We start from the raw sequence: 21,662 nt of genomic DNA on the forward strand, positions 1-21,662 counted from the left end.
CATGGTTTATATAAGTCACTATTTATATATATATTTACTATATATTTCTGTCAACAGAAATTTACATGAATAATATTGTCAACCTCGTCTAAATGCCCCCCCCTCACACACACACACCAAATCTACTATTACAGGAGTGTCAGGAGGCTATTGTTTCACGTCCAGAAAGTTTTCTTGCTGTCACGTTGTAAAAGTTTTACTTTGCCGTAATAAATCAGAAACACATCTATTCCTAGGGCTCTTCAATTTTCATGGCTTGGCAGAAAAGAGGCAGTAATAGCCATTTTGCGATATAATATAAAAAATATTTAAAAAAAAAAAATCTGATAGTGACAGGCGAGGAAGAACCTTTTATTAGCAAACTGAAAATCTGGAATAAGATTTATCGCTAATGCCATTCTAATTATCAAAGGTGCCAGTACACAATTTTAGGCGACCGGATAGTAAATTTACTTTCATTATTTTTATCCAGAACTCCCCTGCCTGCAATACAGGAGTAAAAAAAGAATTCTAATCAGATTTTTTTTTTAGTTTTATATTTTTGTCTATAATAGATGGATGTAATATGTCACAGTTTCTGGATTAATGCTCATTATTATAAATTATAGGAGATTGTTATTGAAATTTTATATTCTATTTTTTTTTTTACTCTGAATATATTTCAAATATTGTTCAAATGGGTTACAAAATAATGGTTATTTGTATATTTAATATTTACAAATGTATCTCCTCTAAATTTTTAGTGATTTGAATTGGGGGATACGATTAGGAATTAAATTAGTTTAATATAACGCATCTCCTGGGACAGAAAATACCGTTAAATTAACAAAATCCCAATTATTTTTGTTTTTGATCCAAAAATACATTGTGATACAAATAGTTAAATTATATTGAAATGTATCAATTTGTGATATATATTAGATTATTAAATATTTGACTTAAATAATAAAATATAACGTTATACGCAAGGGGCAACGGCACTGGGATTTATGTACATGAGTCTTCTATAATGTCTGCCCCCCTAGTGCTGCCCTTGGGTCGAAATGTTGACTTCTCGTCTACAAGTGATGGATTTATTTATAGAATTATTATCATTGATATGTGAGAATACGCAATCATCCGTGAGAATTGTTGTTTGACTGACGGTCTCTGTAGCTCATTCCAATTTATTTCCGTGTTTGTGTTATTTCTTTCAAATAGGTGTTTTTGTTGTTTTTTTTCTTCACCTGAATCTTTAACTTTCACTCAAGTTAATATATTAGTCATGAATTTTTTTCTCCCCGCATTTGTTGTTCTGGAATGTAAATTCTATCCAGTTAACTTATCTTTATTCACCGTGGAATGAATAAGCGAGGGGCTAAGAAGCTGATTTCCATTGAAGTTTTCTATGCTTTAGAAAACTTCTTATTGAACTGCTCGGATTTCTCATGTATCGTTATTCATACCTAATGTTTAGTCTCTAGCATTTTTCTTATCTAAACATAATCCTTTAGTGCTAAAGGTTAATGTCTACAGTGACTGAACCTGGTTAACAATGCCTTGAAGCTGAATATACCCGCCATACTTATAGGGATCGTGATGGGTCATGGATGGAGTAGAACTAGGATCATCAACAGGCGCACTCAATAACAAGACATGAAGTCCACCTATAGAAGACAACCCAACACTTGGGAGATAACAAAAACAATTTAAAAAAATGAGTATTAAGGTCTATGTATATAAATGTGTATTAAGGTTCATTTGGAGTTTTCGTTGAGTGCAGACATGTTTCTGCTCAATTCTGTCCATTCCAATCTTGGGTCGTTGGGTTTATTAGATGCAACCAGTGGTCGCAAAAAAATTCTTTGTAGTTGCCCCTTTTCCTTAAGCCAAAAATGAGGATCGGTGGCTTCGTTGATCATTGCTGGACGTCCCATTGAGATCATCTCTCCTGGCACCCAAAGTGCGCTTAGATAGACCTCATGACACATATCTGAGGTACTTAGTAATATCAGGGTTTGTAGGTTTTATTGTTATTTTTCCCTTATAATCACTACTCCCTTCGTTAAACATGGCAGGAGTGGAGAAAGGGGGAGAAGCCAGTTGGCCGAGGAGCTTGAGGATGAGGGGATGCAAAAGATAGGCCTGTGCCTCATAAAAGGTATAGAATCAAGGCTGGCGATTATATGGCGGACCTGGCATTTTTAAGGCTGCCTGATGACATAAGTGTGGCCCACGTCTGGCTATGCCCAGCCCCACCTCGGTTAATGAGGGGCCCTGAGAGCCCATGTTTCTTTTTTAAATTATTTTGGGGTTTTTTAATTATTTTTATAGGAGGGGGGGATCCCAATGTGGATACAAGGCACATTCTTGGTACATTATCCTGAGGTGGTCATCCCAAAAACTTTTCTTAATAACAACAAAAAAAAAATATAGACAGATACCCCCCCAACGTTCCTTCTTGTGACTCCCATTAGCTTTTCAGTCCTAGAATGAGCTTCACACTGCGCATTATTCCATTTACTGCCGGAGGGTATTCCATTATAAAAAAAAAACCTTTGAAAACTTTGCAATGCCGCGCTGTTACCAAGAATAAGATCATTTTAAAATTCTACTCCGGTACTTAAAATTCAATCATATGCAACCAATGTATGTTAACGTTTTTTTTTTCTCTTTGCAGAAGCAGAGCATACAGCATTTATCCAATTCCAGCAATCGGTGTTAATTATCACCATTTGTATATTGCAAGGGGAAAAAAAAGTACAAAAACCGTGAAGGAAGGCGAAGCGCTGATCCGTCTTGACAGTAAGACCCTACAAACACTGACAGTTTCCTCTGTCATGGAATTCTGGAAAAGGCAAAAAGATCTTTAAACTCCATTAAATGGCTCCGTTCCCTGGCAGAAATATCTTTTGGGCACGGTTCCTTGGCAGAAGTTATTTTTTTGGGTAGCAATACCTACTTTTTAAGTGGCGTGTTAGAGAAAGCGTGACAGGTTTCGATAGGGATCTGTTCATGCCAACGACACAGCTGAAGTTTCTTTAGACTGTTCGGAATTAACCCCTTAATGACAAAGCCCGTACATGTACGGGCTCAAAATGCATTGTTTTCAATGGGTTTAGGGACCGCCCATTGTCCTTAAGGGGTTAAAAAAAAAACTTTTTTTTTTCTCATGAATACTTAGTAATTACAAAACATATCCGTGCTAATTAATGATCCGTGGGAGTCTTACATCATATCACATTAACAGTATGTGCTGGGTAAAAGTGTCATCAAAAGTGTGTTTAAAAAAATAATATACCTGAAATTGCCACCGGTTGCCATCTGGTACATCGGACAAATGCCCAGTGGACTGGTGGACCATAGGGCCAAAAACTTGCCAATACTGCTCCTCCGGTGGCAGATCGGATCCAGCAGTGTGTGACCGCTGGCTCGATACACATGGCTGCACCGCGAGAGAGAGTAGAAACTAAATGCAGGAGTCACTTGGTTGTCCCCAGTATGGCCCTACGACCTACTGTATGGTTCGGTATTACGGGAAATGTAAAGCAGGCCTTGGCACTTTAAGGCCAAAGGCCGCTTATTAATGTATCCATCCAGACCCAGCTGGCGGGGGCACCCTGCGGAACTCGATAAGGGTAAGTATGGAGTGCTATGGGCCAGTGGCCCACCGGGCATTTGGCTGATGTGCCAGATGACCAGTTGAGGATTGATAGAACTTTGTAAGCCTATACAATGTTTTAATTCATTGCTTGTAAGTGATTTGGCGTTAAAGTTTATTTTATTTGAAATGGAAGTAATTTGCTATGATGTTTTTCTTAATAAGAAAAGTTTAATTTAATAATACTAACTAATGAAGGTTTGATAAGTTCAATAAACACTCGTTCCTTTAAAACGTTTAAACTTTTTCCTAATTAAAGTAATCTATCACTTTTCACTAGGATCAGTATTTTCAGATAGAATCCTCTTCCTTATATTTAGTTGTTACAAAAACAGCAATATTTCCGATGATATATTTATACATATAATTTAACTAAATATGTCCAAATAAATGATCAGCGGAAAATGTATTGTGAAATGTATTAAAAATTGCCTATTGAAATAGAACGTCTCGGGTTAGTCATCATATTCTCTCAATGCAGCCAATTTAAAAGCAATTTTACTGCTCTGTAGAAAAATTGAAGACATTTCAAAGGATGGGTCTAGTAAATTACTTTAACCCCTTAATGACAAAGCCCGTACATGTACGGGCTCAAAATGTATTGTTTTCAATGGGTTTAGGGACCACCCATTGTCCTTAAGGGGTTAAAATAGAAAGTTAAAACTTTGAGTAGCAAAAGGTACAATAAATACTTTCTTCCTTTTTTTTTTTGGAAGACGTATAATATATTTGCATTTAATCCTCGGAAATGTATTTTCAAATTTAAATTTAAATATTAGTTTGCCAAAGACTTCATATTTAGTTAATATTCCCGGCTATGCCCAATCTTCTTAAGAAAAACCAAAAAAAATAGTTTTTGATATAGTCAGCCTACAGTAGCCTTCATGCTTCGAAACTATTGTTTGATTTCCTTGAAAAATGTTTTCAAATTTCTAAATTAAATAATTCCGAAAAATATTCCTTGTATTTATTAAGGAAATAGAATTGTTTAGGGATAAATGTTTAAGCTATATTAGATGATACACATGTAGACAACTGAATGGTGCTACAACACCTAGGAACTATGCAGAGCGCTTACTTTTTCCTCAGGGGAGTGGCATAATGAGGGGTGGGGCTAGGTGCGTATGTGGGCAGGGCTAGCCTCACGAGGAGCATTATCTAGAAGTGGAGAGGCACGCACTAGATAGCTTAAATGTGTATGGGGGTAAAATAGGGCAGGCAGGGGGCAACCAGGAGAGCACAGTGACCTGGAGAACATGATAAGTGGCGCTTCACCTGGAGAGTTTCCAGGTATGGGTCCCGCCTCTCAGTAAACCTATATACTTGCCTTGAGTGTCGTTCTATAGGGTCAAGAGGCTAATTCTTACCCTCTCTTGGTACATGCCTTGAGGGCACTGGAATATCTATAGTGTCTTAAGTTGTGGGGAGTCAACACGATTGGTCAGACTCAACAAGGATGTAGAATGAGAAGGCGAGCTAAGCGTGGTGGAGCCTAGCTATAAAAAAAATGGCCGACTTTTTTTTTTTTAAGCAAAAAACCATGTTTAGATCACCCTCGCCCAATGTTGTATCCTTACAGTTCAATATTACAATATTTAGGCAGGACCCTTCCCCCCCCTTCCCAGATATGAAAGCAGTTTCTAAAGAATAGAATTATATTCTTTCTCGGTGCAATATAAAAAAAAAAAAAGTATAATAACCTCGGAACCGAAAAACATTCTATGAATTAATTTTAATATACAATCACCTAATTCTTTGTTAAAAAAAAGAGCATGCACATTGCTTTTTAATATAATATCGGGATGCTGGCAAACGTATAGATCTGATTTTCCTGTGGTGCGTTTTATATCTCGGAGACCAAACAATTTGCTAATCCCTTAGAGATGGAACAGTAATTATATTGTCTTGCTAAGAACAGCATTTTGGAAAACAATTCACTGGCAACTTCTCTTTTTAGAACGCGATCACACGGAAAAGCGATCTATATGAATTATCTGCGGCGCGGTAGACTGTAGCGCTTGGATATGGTAAATTAAATCAAAATTATTCAACTCGGAGGAGGCTTAATGTTGACAAAAGTTGCGTATTCCACAGATGGTTGGAGGGACACCAAATTATTTGTGTCACTTATCCTATGCTGTTTTTTAGTGGGCAGTTTTAAGGTTTTATGGGGGTTTTTTTTTCTATCGCGGTATTCCCAAATGTTCAATTCTTTCTTTAGTCAACTTCTAGCTGATTATTTTCTGAAGCTGCCAAATATTTTAAATTAGTACGTTAGTGGGTGGTTTTGTTATCTCATATGCTGCTTGTTTCTTAAGTTGCGTAATTCCAATTAAAAATTCAAAAATCAGTTTGTTCTTCTGAAGTCAAATAATAGATAAAAAAAATAATCAGGGCACGGCCATCCTTAAAATGATCTTTATAGCCCAACAGAGACTGGGGACGTATTCTTAAATTGGGAAGGGTTTGGATTCTAAAATTCCAAATTATAATATGGATAAAGCAAACAAAAAGAGGAACTTCACCTCCCGTTGGTTGCGCTGTTTAGGTGACGTCTCCCTCGCCTCTCCATATGAAATATCGCCCGTGTAAAGGGCAACTTTTAAAGCTTTTAGAGTAACAAAATTCATTTATCAAACCCATCTACAATCGGTGTTTTAGAGAGGTTTAGTTTAAACACAAGAGGCCATTTTATCCGAAGGAAGCTGAAAACTGCATTGTCAGCGATATATATGATCAAGTTCCCTCGGCACTCCCGACCTTTACACAGGCTTCCTAAACCCGAAACAACAACAACAATCAGCAACTTCATAGAGGAGAGATAACTCGGTGAGGAATAAGAAATGGGGAGGAATAAATATCCAGATCCCAAGAACAGGATGCTCATTGGCGGTTCTAGAATACATAAGGCGAGTTTCTAACAAATGTATCGTTTATTGTATCTGTAGACGTCTTACTTCTTCATTACAACCTAATTTTCCACTGGCCACGGAGACCTCAGCCTCGGCACATCGAAGGGGTTGTGGCCACCACTTGAGATGTTCAGATCCTTCCGTTAAAACTTCACAATTTGTGTTTCGTTAAAGGCTGGCTTGTCTGATCTCATCTTAAAACACATTTACTCCGAGAGGGTTAGATGAAAATGTTAAAATCGTTTAATTAATGAAATATAAAGTAAAGACATGAGCTGTTTTTGAATTATTTGTGATAATCGCAGCTACGGGACGGGAAGCGCTAATTGCGGTGTCTGTAGTTGTGCGTCTACGTGTAATAATAATAATAATAATCGGCAAACATGAAATTAAACCGTGTTAATAATAACTGCCATAATTACAAGGCATAGCTGTGTAAATCCTCCCTACGCCCTCTCGTCTTCGGCCATCTCTACTGGTGACACCGCTGACGATAATTAACCCCTTAATGACAAAGCCCGTACATGTACGGGCTCAAAATGCATTGTTTTCAATGGGTTTAAGGACCGCCCATTGTCCTTAAGGGGTTAAAAACCCTCCACTAGAAATTGCTCTGCAGATAAACAACTCCGTCTAGAAGCCCCAAGAAATTTTTCAGATCTGTTTTTTTTATATATCTCAGCTCGAGAAACTAAGTTGGGGCATTCAAATAATAAAATGACAACTAACAGTTATTGAAACATAATTATAAAGTGATGGAGGAAGAGCTGCGATGATGAAGGTTCCAGAACTGATGATTACTTGTTGGTTTTTGGATTGGTGGATATTCCCGATCGTAAGTGGAGGAAGCCTAGAGCCGTAAGGAAGTGTTCTTCTTATGGCTCCGTGGAACAGTTAAGCTGCCTCTACGATGAACGAGGCTGCGAGTCTCCAAGACTTGAGACAGATATCGTTCTTCTCCACCTTGGTCCCGTGAGAGTTCCATGTTAATTGCGTGAAGAGCTGAAGGCTTCATTTGAACATGGTGTGAACTCGTTGGTACAAATGATCTGCTAGACCCAATTGAAGTCACTGTAGCTCAGAGAAAAGCCTGGTTTTTAAACTGTGGTGTGACTGAATTCTGCCCAAAACAGACCAACGATGGTCTTAGTAAAGGGCGCCTAGATATATATCACCCATATCAAGTTCCATAGCCTTCATTCAATTTAATTTGGGGAGACCACAGAAGGACTTCACCCATTGCCTCAAAAATACAGTAGCCATTGCTTTTTCCATTTTCCAGGTGGACAACCTACCTTGGTGTCCAAAGGTCCTCATGCTCGTATTTTTACGTATTAGCTAATGAGAAATCTATTTTTCTCAACCAAAATCTTATCGGTTTTACTTACTAGATATTTCGGCACAAAACGACCGCCAATACCTCTTTAGCATGAAAACCATTATTTCTCGTTTTGTTAAACTGTTTTAACACAAGAAATCCTCTCGACCCCCCTTCCCCGGACGATGCCCATAAAATACAGCTTATTAGCCAGGACAGAGATGCCTCTGAGGGTTCCTGATGCTTACTCAGGCCAATAATTGGAATGTATTCAATGAAAAGACATTAAAAAAAAACAAAAAAAAAACCCTGTGGGGAATATTTCCGTAAAACCCAAAGGAATCGTCATTGTGTAGCCATTAAGCCATTAACTGACAACCATGGGTCTAAAAGACCATCCAATATCCACAGCATGGGGGTCGTTAACAGAGGTTCTGAGGGTAGAATATTCTCCAGAAACAGAAGCTAAGAGCGAGGAAGTTCCATCACCTTGTATTAGGATAAAAAACACCACAAACAACTAGATTTATGGCCAAGTGCAGCTAACTGTAGTTTTACTCATTAATCTTGATTTACAAAGCGAATAAAGTCATATACAAAAAGAAAAAAAATACCAAAGGGAATTCTTCTTGGCTCATTGCACAAAATATGATTCATTTTTTATAATGTGGAAATGCATCTTCGTCATAACTGTATTCTCCGATCCGTGAGACCTAAAGTGATCTCAATTCTATTAACAAAATAAGTTATATGGATCAGAATGGAATTTCATTTATAGGCCAAGTTTGAATTTAGCTTTAAATGATCGCGTTTTAGCACCGAACAAATTTCCCAGAGAGGATTGTGACTAATTTACAGTAAATGTGCAACGAAATGTTTTTTTTTTGCAGTTTTTGGATTATTTCCAAGAAATGCTTTGTGGAGGGCACACATTTCTGTTCTGGAAGAGTCGATAGTTTAGCTCCCTTTTATCCTCGTTGATGTCAATAAGGCTCGGTGGGCGCTGACGGAATGTCTAGATGGGTTACAGGGAAAGACATTGGTGTCCTACAACTCCAACCCTTGCCTGACCCTAGAAGAAACCTGGTGGAATTCTGCGGAAAACGATCGTTGAAAAGTAGGATCCTCAAATCTTAGAAGAAGACTACGTGCTCCCTCAATCAATTCTTTCTTCACGGACCGAAGTATTCTCTTAATTAAAATGCGGAACAACACTGAGACCTAAAGGATCTAATTCACCGGGGTGAAAGCGAACACTAAGAAAACACAGAGCTTTATCTCTAGATAATACACAAGAACACTTACAGATAACCCTCTTTATTATAAACGAACAGCCAATTACACACTGCTGCATCTCTCTGTATTTCAGACACGTACACAGATATAGCACTCTATAACACAGAAATCACAGTATGTATGTCTCCGAGAATGACTGAAGTACCCTAGCTATTTATTAGCCAAGTCATTGGCACGCGACCTTAGGCCTGACACCTTGTTGCGTTCACTGGGCAAAGACTACCAATCTGAACACATAAATATAATAAATAACATCAATCAACATAAATAATTAATAAAAACCATAAAGCCTACCAGGCAAACTAGGAACCAGCACACAGGGACAGACAAGATGTCCAAACCCAAACCTGAGGCTCCCAGCACCACCAATTGGGAACCCCCCCCACCAAATGCTCTCCCCCAGAGCATTCACACCCCCTAGATGCCTGGTAAGCTACTACCCCGGCTGTGACACTCTGGCCATGTTGGCCCCCACAGGCATCGTTCCTGAAAGTCCATATGGCGTATGTCGTACTCGTCCTGGATCAGCATTCTTTTATCTACTTTTACTCGTTTGCATTTCATACCTAGAAAAAGATCCAAACGTTGTTTCAATATATTGATTCCATTGGCCAAAACGACTTCAGATAGCAGTCTATTCCACAATCTAACCTCCCTCACAGTAAAGAAACCTTCTGTATGTTTAAGATATGTTTATGATATCCCCATGCTCGCTTTAGCAGCAGCTGCCTGGCATTGTGCACAGCTACACAGACTATTGTCAGCAAAAACACCCAAATCTTTTACATAGAGCATTTACCCAACACAACCACTTACTAATTCATTAGCAAGGCTCTGTATTTTCTATATTTCTTCTTTATTTTTGCAGAAATGTGGTCTGCTAGTGAAGTCATGAGATAGGATACCTATTCCAAGGAAGCAAAAGCAGTCTGGTCCAAAGAAGTGACGATCCACAACAAACATTGACATCGGAAGTGTACATAAAATACAAAAGAACTCCACAAAAACTTAGAAATGAACAGAAACCAAGGGGCAGTTGAGGGTGCAGCTAATGAACTAACCGGTTAGCCTCTCTCCATCAAGCATTAATTGGTAAACATCGGCTTTTTTTCAAAGATCTGTGAGCCAAATGCTCTGTGTTGCCGGCTAAGAACTTCATCTGCTTAAGTTCACTTTTTCAATCAATGGGTCATGTTTGTTGTTCACCAGAAAGCAAAATGCCTGATATCAGCATTATCGGGGCTTTGACATATCGAACCGGACCGTTTTAAAAGAATTGGTGCAACAATGTTCTAAGAGAGAACACAGAAAGGGTGAACTTTGACACCGCTAAACGCAATTCATCTTCAAAACGTCAACAAAGTATTGAAAACCATAAAAGCCATCTGACGGCGAGATGGTAGCGCAAGCACAATTTAGACTATAGAACAGGATCAAACAGACTTTTGATTAGCAGGAGTAACAGGGTAAGGTGACCTAGAAAAATACCTGTGTTGTGTTTTACTTTGAAGCTCCTTGTTTCTTTCCGTAGAATGGTTACAGATTAAAGAGCGGATCATGTAAAACATTTAGCGAAAATGACAATGAATATTTTGCGTTTTGTCATACGCGCCCTGAACCTCGACTCAAAGAAAAGTACGCCGCTGAAATGCAAATGTTGTTCTTAACCCCTTAAGGACAAAGCCCGTACATGTACGGGCTCAAAGCGCATTGTTTTCAATGGGTTTAGGGACCGCCCATTGTCCTTAAGGGGTTAAGGAATCTATCTCCTCAACTCAAGGACCTAGAGATGTACAAATGAATTTGTGCGGATTTGGGGATTCGTAAACATTTTTCTGTTTTGACAATGTAATGAAATATTTATTCTTGGCCAACGTTCCCCTTTTAATTCTCCTGTTTGATTCGTCTCACTTAGAAAAAGGTTTGATTTTTTTTTTCTACGTTGAGTCATATTGGAAAATATCCATCAAATGGTGCTTTAAAACACAGTTTGCAAAAGACAGAGGCAGTAAAGGAATTCCTAAAGCTACAAAAAATGCATATTTTCTTTTAACTTCTTGGACGTAAAAAACTTGAGCTCACACTAAAGGCATTCGATTCATTAAATGACATTATAGGAATGTTCGGAGTAACGGGAAAGGCAGGTGAAAGGAATCGAGCTAAGTCATTGGAACCACAGACCGCAGCTCAGTTGCATGCGGACGGCGGAGATCATGCCTGCGTGCTCCCGACCAATCAGCTACTGCACAGACCTCCAATCAGACAGAAGCAACGAAGATATAAATCAAGAACTAAGGACATTCTGTGAACAATAAACGATAAGAAACATCTAACAATTACCAAAACCTAGGAATTCTCTGGGTTTGACCCGGAGTCTCTGGATAAAAAACTGTTTCCCTGGGTCTCTGGGTTGGTTTCGTCTTTTTTTCTGTTTTATTGGCCACTCCCATTCCCCACCTACTCTCATCCCACTCCAAACGCAATATGGAGTATGAGGTTAGCCCTGCCCCTAGAACTGCCCCCAATGAAGCCACGACCTGGACGAGGTAACGTTCCGGTAGCTTTTCCTGGGAAGTTCCCCTATATCCTATACCCTCCTTAGAGAATTTATAGAATATAATTAATGCTATAGCCTCATTTTAAACATTACTTTGGGTAAAAGAAAGGGTATTTTTGGCAATGTCTTTGGCGTGTGTGTGTTCTTTCCCAAATGTCTTAAAAGTTCACAACAAAGAAGTCGTTATTCCCAAAAGCTGAATGGTGTCCGTGATTACAAGTACCAAGTACATCAGTTGAGGGGGGAAGGAAGTTCTGGGCATACGGTGGTGTAGGCGAATGCTGATTGCAATGAAGGAAAGCAGCTGGTTAGAGTGGGCAGTCAAACACTGATTAAGCAGATACACAAGATATCGGGCTTTTAATTAACTTGTAGAAAGCCAGATACTTCAGGCTGGATCATTCCCGAAGCTGAACTGGGACTCGCCAGGATGGCAAACAGATAACAGCTAAAGGGACAGTCTAGTGTCCCGGGCAGTCTCCTCTGCAAATAATGTAATAATGTAGGCACTTCACTTACCTTTGCCACTTACCACTTGCATTCACTTACCTTTAGAAGAAGCCACAGCTCCAGACCTGCAGCACAACACTTCTTCTGTGTTTCAACATTTTGCTCCACTGATTGGCTACTTGAAGCAGCCAATCAGTGTCAAGACATGACATGTGCATGGGGGTTTGCGTAGATACCCTCCCAGAACCCTTGCAGAGCTGGAGCTTATTGGGAGTGAGTATATCATCTGGCAGGACCCCCCTCCCACAAGCCAAATAGCTTGTGGGGGGGGGTGTTTAAAGAGGCAATTGCATATGAGGGGCCACTCATTTGCCATATGCATTAGAGTGGTATGGCAGGTTCAGTCCCCCTTGCCCAACAAACTAGCATATGGGCAAGTAAAATCATATTTACCAAGCTGCCCCAAAGGTGCTCTGGGAAGCCTTAGGTCGTTAGAAATAGTCAAAGCTTCTGGCGGTCCGCATGTCCAACATACCTGGTCATAAAGGGGTAAAAAAAACAGAAAAACGCTAATACCGATAATGTTTATTATCTTATTCAATACAATCATCAAAAGTGTTTGGGAAAAGCAGCTGTGGAGTATAAAAAAGACATCCGAAGCAATCAAAATGTAACAGATGACAGGATAAAGCGGCGTGAGGTCGGATAATCAGTTTTTGGAAGTTCGCACCTCCGGATCCCTGTTTTAAAATAAGTAGCTCGAGGAAACAAAGAGGTCGAGAAAGAGGTCTTTTCTCTCTTATTCAAAATCATTCTTATCATTTAAAACACGGATTTATCCCATCAAAGCTGCAATTACCGTAAAGGTCGTTTCTGTTCCATGCCTTCTCATCCCGATTCTGCTTCTATCTCTGCCCACGATGGCTGCGACCGGGCCGGATGGAAATGCAATTTAAAAACATATCAAGAGATTCGGAGGATTCATTACGCAACCGGTATTATTATACAATTTATGAAACTTCCCATTAAACACCAAATTTGGTGGTTTAAAAGAAAAAAGTGGCCATATTCCTATTTTTAATGGTCATTATGATGTATGTCTGAGTCTGCCACGATGTAACTTGAGATCAGGTCAGGTAACCAAGAGTGAAACTCAATACTTGATGGACTTTATCAACTTGTATCTTTTTTTTTATTAACCTAAATTACTTTGTTACTATTTTACCGTTGCCATGGACTTCTGGCCACATGAATCATTTATAATTGCTTTTTTTTATTTTTTTTTTTAAGTCAGGATTTTTTTTAAATTTAAATTGCTGAGAATTCTTGCACACTGAAAAAAAAAACTCCAAAATAATGCAATATTGGGGTTTTTTTTGTATATAAATATAGTTTCTTAACTACAAATTACCTCACCTTTCTATTATGGTGAAACTTGCAGAAAGAAGTCATTTCAAGTAGTTATATTTTTATATATATATATGTAAGTTGAAGACGTAGTTGAAAAAGATGTAGTTACATAAGCTCTTGGGATATCAGAGGTCTCGTCTTCAAAAGAAAGTTGGTTCTATCTGAAGAAAAGACCTCTGAGGTCCCGAAAGCTTTAAATCTTTTTTTCTTATGTTGGCCCAATAAAAAGTATCAACTTCAACTAAAAACTCGATTTCCTCCTGGGCTAAAACGACGATTTCCATTTTTCTTATTCTAACACTAATCGAGTCACAATTACCCTACATTTAACACAGATACACTTTTATAAGTCTTCTCCATTTTTTTTTTAGGATTTTAGGTCTCTAAATGACTTTTCTATGACATGGACGAACATAAATATGGCCATTTTGAAGAAAAACAAACTTGCACAATCCCGAGACTTCAGTTCCACTTAGAAACAGAACAAAATTGGGTCCATGTGTTTTAGATTTAAATTTTCAGGTTATTTTCCACTTAAATCATTTGAGTTTAACCCCTTAAGGACAATGGACGTTCCCTAAACCCATTGAAAACAATACATTCTGAGCCCATACATGTACGGGCTTTGTCATTAAGGGATTAAACCTTTTGTATAGTTTGCCCAAAACGTCACTTCTCCTTCCCATGTCGACACGCGTGTTTCAGCTAATTTAAAGGAAGGTCAGGAGACTCGCCCCATGGGTTCGATGATTTGATCTTCGTTCCTGTCTTCGGGGATAGATACGACTTGTTTAGATCAAAATGCGATATTCTATTCGCGGGAATTAAATAAATTCATTTCCCTGGGAATCTTCGCAAGATACAATGGAAATACTTTTACAGTAGCTAATTGTAATCAAAACCTCTAGCATAAAACATGTTATTTGTCTTACCTCACTAATTTCCCTATTCTGGGCATCATCAGATAATGGCACGGGTGCCAACAAGTTAATTACAAAACCAAAATACTGCAGAAAAATCAAATTATACCCTCTCATTTCATGTAATTACTTTCCATTTAATTGAATGATGCATTGCTTTTTCGGGAATTCAGCGGCAAATTATAGAATGAAACAATGTTTCAAAGACAACCCTTGTTCATGGCGTCAAAGGCAATTAATAGATGGAGATTGTACTTTGGACAAGTCAACACAAATAATACCACTTGGCTTTCAACGCATGGGTTTTATGCAAGCTCCATGCGTGATGCGTGTTATTTAGTTAATCGGTAGCCCCGTGCTGTAAAAGCTATGAATGAAAAAATTGGTTCTCTTTGTGTTGTTCAGCAGAAGGATTTTGTTCACTTTCAAGTTCGGTCACATTACAGACCCCTGACCTCACCTAGAGTATTGGGGACAGCTCTGGAGACCCCATCTCCAGAAGGATATTGACGTTCTGGAGCGAGATCAATGGTGGACGGTTTGGAATTCGATGGAGGGGGACGAAAATGGTGGATAGTTAGGAATGGTGGACGGTAGTCAGGAAAGACTAAAGGCACTCTAGGGGTTTGTGACCCCTTATTTCTGTCCTTATTCCGATTCAACCTAATTTAGAAAGGGCCCTTGTTACCTAGACCGCACCGATTCAGGTCAAAAAGGCCCTTTCTAAACTATTTTGAACCAGCTTGGGGAGACAGGAACATATTGGGGTCAAAGTTAAAATGCATAACATTACATTTGTGTATGTGTTACTCATATAGTAGAACAATCAGTTTAAGAAGACTTCCTTAAATAATTACTGAAATAACTCAGCTTTCAAATTCAATATGATGTCATAAAATCTCCTAACAAGGCTTTAACCATTTTGTTTTTAACCCCTTAAGGACAATGGGCTGTGCCTAAACCCATTGAAAACAATGCATTTTGAGCCCGTACATGTACGGGCTTTGTCATTAAGGGGTTAAAAACATAATTTTTTATTAGGATATATTTAAAAATGAATATATATAATATGCATATTTATTGTAACATATTAAGTTACAACCTTGCAAGAGACGAAAAATAATATTTTCAAAAATATCTACCATGTATTTACAGACCAAGACAATTAAAATTGGCGGTGCGTTTTAATACATGAAAAAAAACAAAGCTTCTTATCAAGGATTTACATAAAAATGATGGAAATTAAATATGATAATTTATTTTTAAATATTTATATTGAAATTTGTGTATAATGTATATTTTTATTGAATTTTCATGTTCTACACCAAAATATAATCTCTGGATAATAAAACGTGGTTTTGCGGTACTAATGATTCCAGGGGACTGCATGCCGGTCACTTTTCCAATTTATTTTGTATTTACACAACTTCACAAATAGAACCCTTAAGCACGACGTGAGGATCATTGTCTGAATGTCAAGCTATATTTAGTGTTACGATTCATTATCGAAAAAAAAGGAGGAAAAAAAAAACATTTTAAACATTTAAACATTCATAGAACTTTCATATTCTTTTTAAGACTGCAAGGTTTTGAAAAATTGGAAACATTATTTCCCAAGCATCCTGATTAAATGCAAATTAGATTTTTGATCTGAATGCTTGAAAAGATAGAAACATTCAATGGGAAAATGCTGTATGCCGACACTGCAGCCTTGAACGTTATTACTGTTTACAGGGATTTGCTTACTTTGTATACATTTTTTTTTTCCAGTAATTATATTTTTTTATATATATTTATCCTGAGGACAAAAAGCACCTCCTCTGATACCTATGGGAGAAGCTACGTTAAAATAAGAATTTGGCGTCAGACAAGGCCCTTTTGGCTCATCTAGATGCCTTTTGTTCCTTTGTAAATATGGAAACCTTAATAAATCCTTGGATTTTTTTTGGATTGAGGAGCCATTTGTCTATCTCATACTTGTTCCCATAGTAGATTAGCCTCTACCGCTTCTGCTTTGAGGCTGCTCCGCTTATCACCTTCTCAGAAATGTAAAACTTCCTATAGAGCCTTATAGAAGAACACTTTCTATACCTAGGAACATCAAGGCTCACCAGGGCAGGGAGTGGGACATCGATGCTGCTTCTGCGACTCAGAGATTATCTGTATTGACCCGGAGAAGAGACACAAGAATACAAGAATTCCCATGCGTTTCACCTTGAAGGGACACCTAAAATGAATAACCATTCATAGGAAGTGGTAAAGATATTTTGGAAGTTTATCCCATCCCATTTTCCGGGATATACAACCAATAGCATGAACGACACAACATGAGCTTGGCTTTTCATTAACGTCTCAACTGGTGATGAGTTTAGAGTCAATGTTCCAACAGTATTCCAACTTGACAATCCCAACATGGCTCCTCAAGAGATGAGAGATGAAAGGAAATCTCGCGTTACCCCCTTCAAACCACTGACAATAAAAAAGGAGTCATGTTTTAGTACAGCAAGAGTTTCCAAAACACCTCGTTAACGAGACTGTTTTGGGTGGGGTGACCCCCTCTGTGGCTGAACCCCATGAATTCTTTGGTTGGAGGGGTTAATGACATTATGAATGTCTGGACCTTCCATAGCTCTTACGTCTCCAACACTTGTTCCCATCTTAAATACTTAAGAGTAAAATGGGATTTACTCATCCAATACCTGAAGCCAAAGGTCTTCCGATGGGCCATTGTACCTCGTTAGTTTCCAGCCACCATCCACCCAAAGGTCACGAGAATTTGTTTACTTGAAATGAAAGCATAAATAGCTCTAAAACACATTTTAATATTACCGCATGCAACCCCACGAATATTGATATTACTAAACATTAAAACAGCGTGTTATGCCATGGGAGCAATGAAAGTTGCCTTATCATCTTTCACCGCTAAAAAAAAATCAATGCTAAGTACCCTGCACTCGACGGTTCAGTTACAAATCATATATTATTTAACGCAGGTCTTTTGTAAAAAGTTCCTGTTGACAAGGTTACTTTGTAAGTTAAAATGTTGTTTCCTCTCATAATTCGATTGCATAACAGCTGCAGGTATTTACATGATAAAGGCGATGGATGCGTATTCTGACAGTGCATCTGTCATGTTACTCTTTGAAGTTGGAAGGTTAGGGAGGCAATTATGGCATCAGGTGAGCCATTCGCGACATGTAAAGGAACATCAAAGGGTTTTGCTTACCATTCTGCTTGCACTTTTAGGAAGCAGTTACGGTATTCAGGTAAGTATATTCGGGACAAATGAAGAAGACTATGGTTACCGGAGCTACCTGCTTTGTGAAAGCTCCAAATTTATATGAATGAATCCATAATTTCAAAAAGCTATTTTTTTCAGAATTTGTTTCGACTTCACCGTAATAGGAATGGAGGAAAAAAAATACAACATGCTAAAAACAAGCAAAAAAATACAAGAAGGAGCAAAACAACTTGGCAGGATGCTCTTTTTCCCCACTTAATTTTTCCTGCTGATTTTTTTTCTTACAAAATTTTATTTATTTTTTTTTTTTTTTGCTTCCCTTTTTAAGAGCGTCAGAGGATTGGAGGAAAGTATTTCTTTGCTGAGATGGTGCTGGAGAAGCGGAGAAGCAGAAACGGTCAAGCTTAATGGGGGCCCTATAACGCCCCACCACCGAAGAATGCATAATAAAATAAATTGTTATAATAGATGTTATAATAATATTATTAACCCACAGTTAAATTATATAATTTGGGGGGAAATCAAATACTGAAAAAAATGGTAAATTTGATGTTCGAGGGAATTAAAATGGATTAGATTCTGCTATTTTGTGAACTACCATGCTTTCTCGCACAGCTGAACAGATAACGCCATAACGCTCGATGTATTGATGTCCTTTCTGTGTATTCCATATCTATATATATGCCGGCTGCTGCCCGTACTTTGAAGAATTTATTCTGGCAAACCCAGTGTGCAGCTAAGAAATGATAGCAGAGACATTATCCGAGAAATGATGCTTCTACATGAACTGATTGATGACCGTATTAATATACATTAAATAACCACTAAATCTAATTTCATGGCTCAGTTCTTTATAACCTCCATAGGAAAAAAAACACCTGGGTCTGCATTTAAGGGCATTACATAAAAATGCTAATTGTACCTAAAAAACAAGGTTATATATGTTGATGTTTACTTAAGGAATAATATAAATATAATATAGGAGGACTTTTTCAAATGTGAGTCTGATGTCTTAAAATTATTAAGATGGTGCCTACAAAAACACTAATTTATGAAATTTGGGAAAAAAATGTGCGATCTAAAATTTAAAAAAAATTAATCATCATTGTTCTGAAATCAAATATATAATTAATAATATATACATAATAATAATAATATTATAATATAATATAACATCAATGTGAAGAAAATCACAATAATTGCATACAGCGATGATGTGTTCATTGAGTTTATTTGCATATTCTAGTAACACAAAGTATTGTGGGTTATTCACGTTTTCAAATACTAGTTAAAAAAAAATCTGAATGTTAATTACAAAATAAGAAAATAAACTGGTTTTTGAGTAATTTCAGTTCAGCTGCATCTAAAAATGGTTTTGGGGATAGCGGTTGATGAGAATTCAGTTGACTCTATTTGAAAAAAATAGTCCCTAAATTGGTTACACCGACTAAAATAGGGGAAAAAAAAGACTACTTTCTTGTAGTTTCAGTAAATACATTTCATGATGCTAAATTCTGGATTCACGTGAAAATGTGAGGGTCTGGTATGTAAGAATTTTCATCATTCTATGCATTTGCGAATCAAGGACATTGCTACTTTTTAATTTTACTTTTAATTTAATTCAGAAGATAAAAATTGTGCGTCTCGTAACGCAAAAATAAACATTTTTCATAGTCGAAAAGAGCATAAAAATTCACTTGTGCCGAGTTTGAATCATTCCGAAGAGACCAATTATACTGACTAATGTTTGTGCTTTTATTTTCATGTTTTCTCTCTTTTTCTTTTAACAATTTCAAAACAGGTAAATGTTATAGCCCGCATAATACAGAGAGAAAAAATAAAACCAGGTCATCATAGATCTCTTTGTGACTTTTATTATACATTTTATTGTACCTTTTTTCTAGTTCTCTTTTAGAATATTTCAAATATCATTAGCTGTCGTTGAAATCTACCCATGAAAAATAGTTCCGAAATAGAATCCTTCTAACGGTAATTAATATTTTTTTGTCTTTTTTTTTGTCTTTGACCTATACAGTTTTCTTAAGGGCAACATAAAAAGTACATTGTCTTTGAAATCAGTTGAGGGACATTCAATCTGATGGAACGGGAGATATAGTAGAAAATCCCTCTAATTGGGCTTAAGATCAAAACTGGAATTTCTAAACAGAACAAAAAAAAAAGTTAAAACTACCCAAAATGTTGGTTCATACTTACATATTTTTCACAAAGGTCACACACAAAAACAGTTTAATTAAAGATAATTTGATTTTGTAAAAAATGTCCCACTGCAGTATTGCAATATTATTATTATTTTACAAATTTGTTCTCCAAAGGGCTTCGTTGTCACCAAAAAAAGAGATGCCCGGAACCCTAGTTGACCTTCGGGTTTCAAAAAGCCAACTGATGACCCATTTTGACCCATGTTGGTAACCTGGGTTCTTGCTGTTAAGTCTTCCTGGTATTTGGGTTATATTTTATGATTTTTTGATCCAATAAACTTTATCTTATTGTCTTTTTTTAACTCTTTGGAGTTCATCCTAGTCCTTGATGTTCCTTGGAGTCCTGAATTGGAAAAAACTGGATGAAATATGGAGATTCTTCTGCTTTTTTATTTCAAATACATTCTAGAAGGAAAGTCTTGATGAATTGAGTGTAACAATCCCCCCAAAAAAGAAGGAGTGCATATATCATCAGCGGAGAGGAGTCCTTTCTTCGCTACCGCGTTACCTAGAACAAGAAAAAAGTGAAAAAAAAATGAATAAAAGAGCATTAATGGGAAACTATAGTAATGTCCCCTCTAAATTTAGGAAATGTAGACAATAGATACCCAAATACTCTCATACACTGAAAGGGTGGGCTTCAAATATTTATTTATTTTATATTTATAATTTTTTTCGTAATATGGCAGATTTTCTTCTTCTTTTTTCCCCCCTTCTTTTTCTTTTTTCTTCCCCCCCCCCCACACTCTGCAAATTATCCCATTTAATTCTGTCTAAAAGCTACTTTGTTGCCTTTTTATTATTCCAAGAAGATGCACGGCAATTTAAAAATAATAAGTATAAAAAATTACATTCTTAACACAAGGTCAAGCGGCAAGTGCGCTGAATTTCCAATGTCTGTTTATGCAACGGCCAGTCTTAGAATGCTGATGCTTTTTACCTTAAGTGCTGAAAATTAAAACGCTGTATATTTCTGCAAGGGGTTGTTCTTCTACGGCTTTCACGCAGAATTATTAAGCGGAGTGTAGTGTTTTAAGACTTTTTATTGTATGAATAATTAACATTTTCTTCTCCCCCCTCCTTGTAATGTCTCCTGCAATTCCCAAAGCCCACTACAGGTATTGGTAAATTGATATAATAAAATAGGCTTTGGTGGGTTGTATCGAGAGCCAAGGGGTCTACCGGGACGTCCCTGGCCACCGTTGCCACCTTTCTCTTGGGGAAAGCCGGCTACAATATGAGTAGCCGCTCCAGTTCTCAGGAGTTTATATAGTCCCTACCAGGGGAGGGAAAATTGCCAGACATAGGAAACAGGAAATGATTAACAGAATTAACACAATATCACAATGACACCGGATTATGCCAACAACATCGGCTCTAGAACACTTAAACCTGGACTAGACTCAGTTATTCTCAATACACATTTAGGGTAAAAATACAAAATATTACAATTTAACCCCTGTGAGTTAATATTGATGTGCAATAGTTTTCCCAAAATGGGGGTCCAGCATCCGTTACTTTTATGATCCGGATCCCTCATATAGACCTATATTGATTTTCTGGGGCCGATACATCAACAACTAAATGGACATTTATTTCATATAAAATGAGTTCTACTTTCTAGTGTGAGATTATAATGGTTTTTTCCCCATTAGACATTAATCTATAATTTAATATATATATATATATATATATATAT

The 21,662-nt window shown here is 37.4% G+C and overlaps 1 protein-coding gene across 1 annotated transcript in view; it reads right to left on the reverse strand.

The window, feature by feature from the left end:
- Positions 1–19,597: 19,597 nt before the first annotated feature.
- TAFA4 (TAFA chemokine like family member 4) overlaps positions 19,598–21,662 on the reverse strand; it is a 35,057-nt gene continuing 32,992 nt past the window's right edge. The window contains exon 5 of the mRNA XM_053469926.1: positions 19,598–20,471. Coding sequence (XP_053325901.1) covers positions 20,460–20,471 — 12 coding nt within the window. The 3' untranslated portion in view covers positions 19,598–20,459. The remainder of the gene's footprint in view (positions 20,472–21,662) is intronic.

Source organism: Spea bombifrons, chromosome 6, assembly GCF_027358695.1.
Source record: "Spea bombifrons isolate aSpeBom1 chromosome 6, aSpeBom1.2.pri, whole genome shotgun sequence".
NCBI classification, from domain to species: Eukaryota; Metazoa; Chordata; class Amphibia; order Anura; family Pelobatidae; genus Spea; species Spea bombifrons.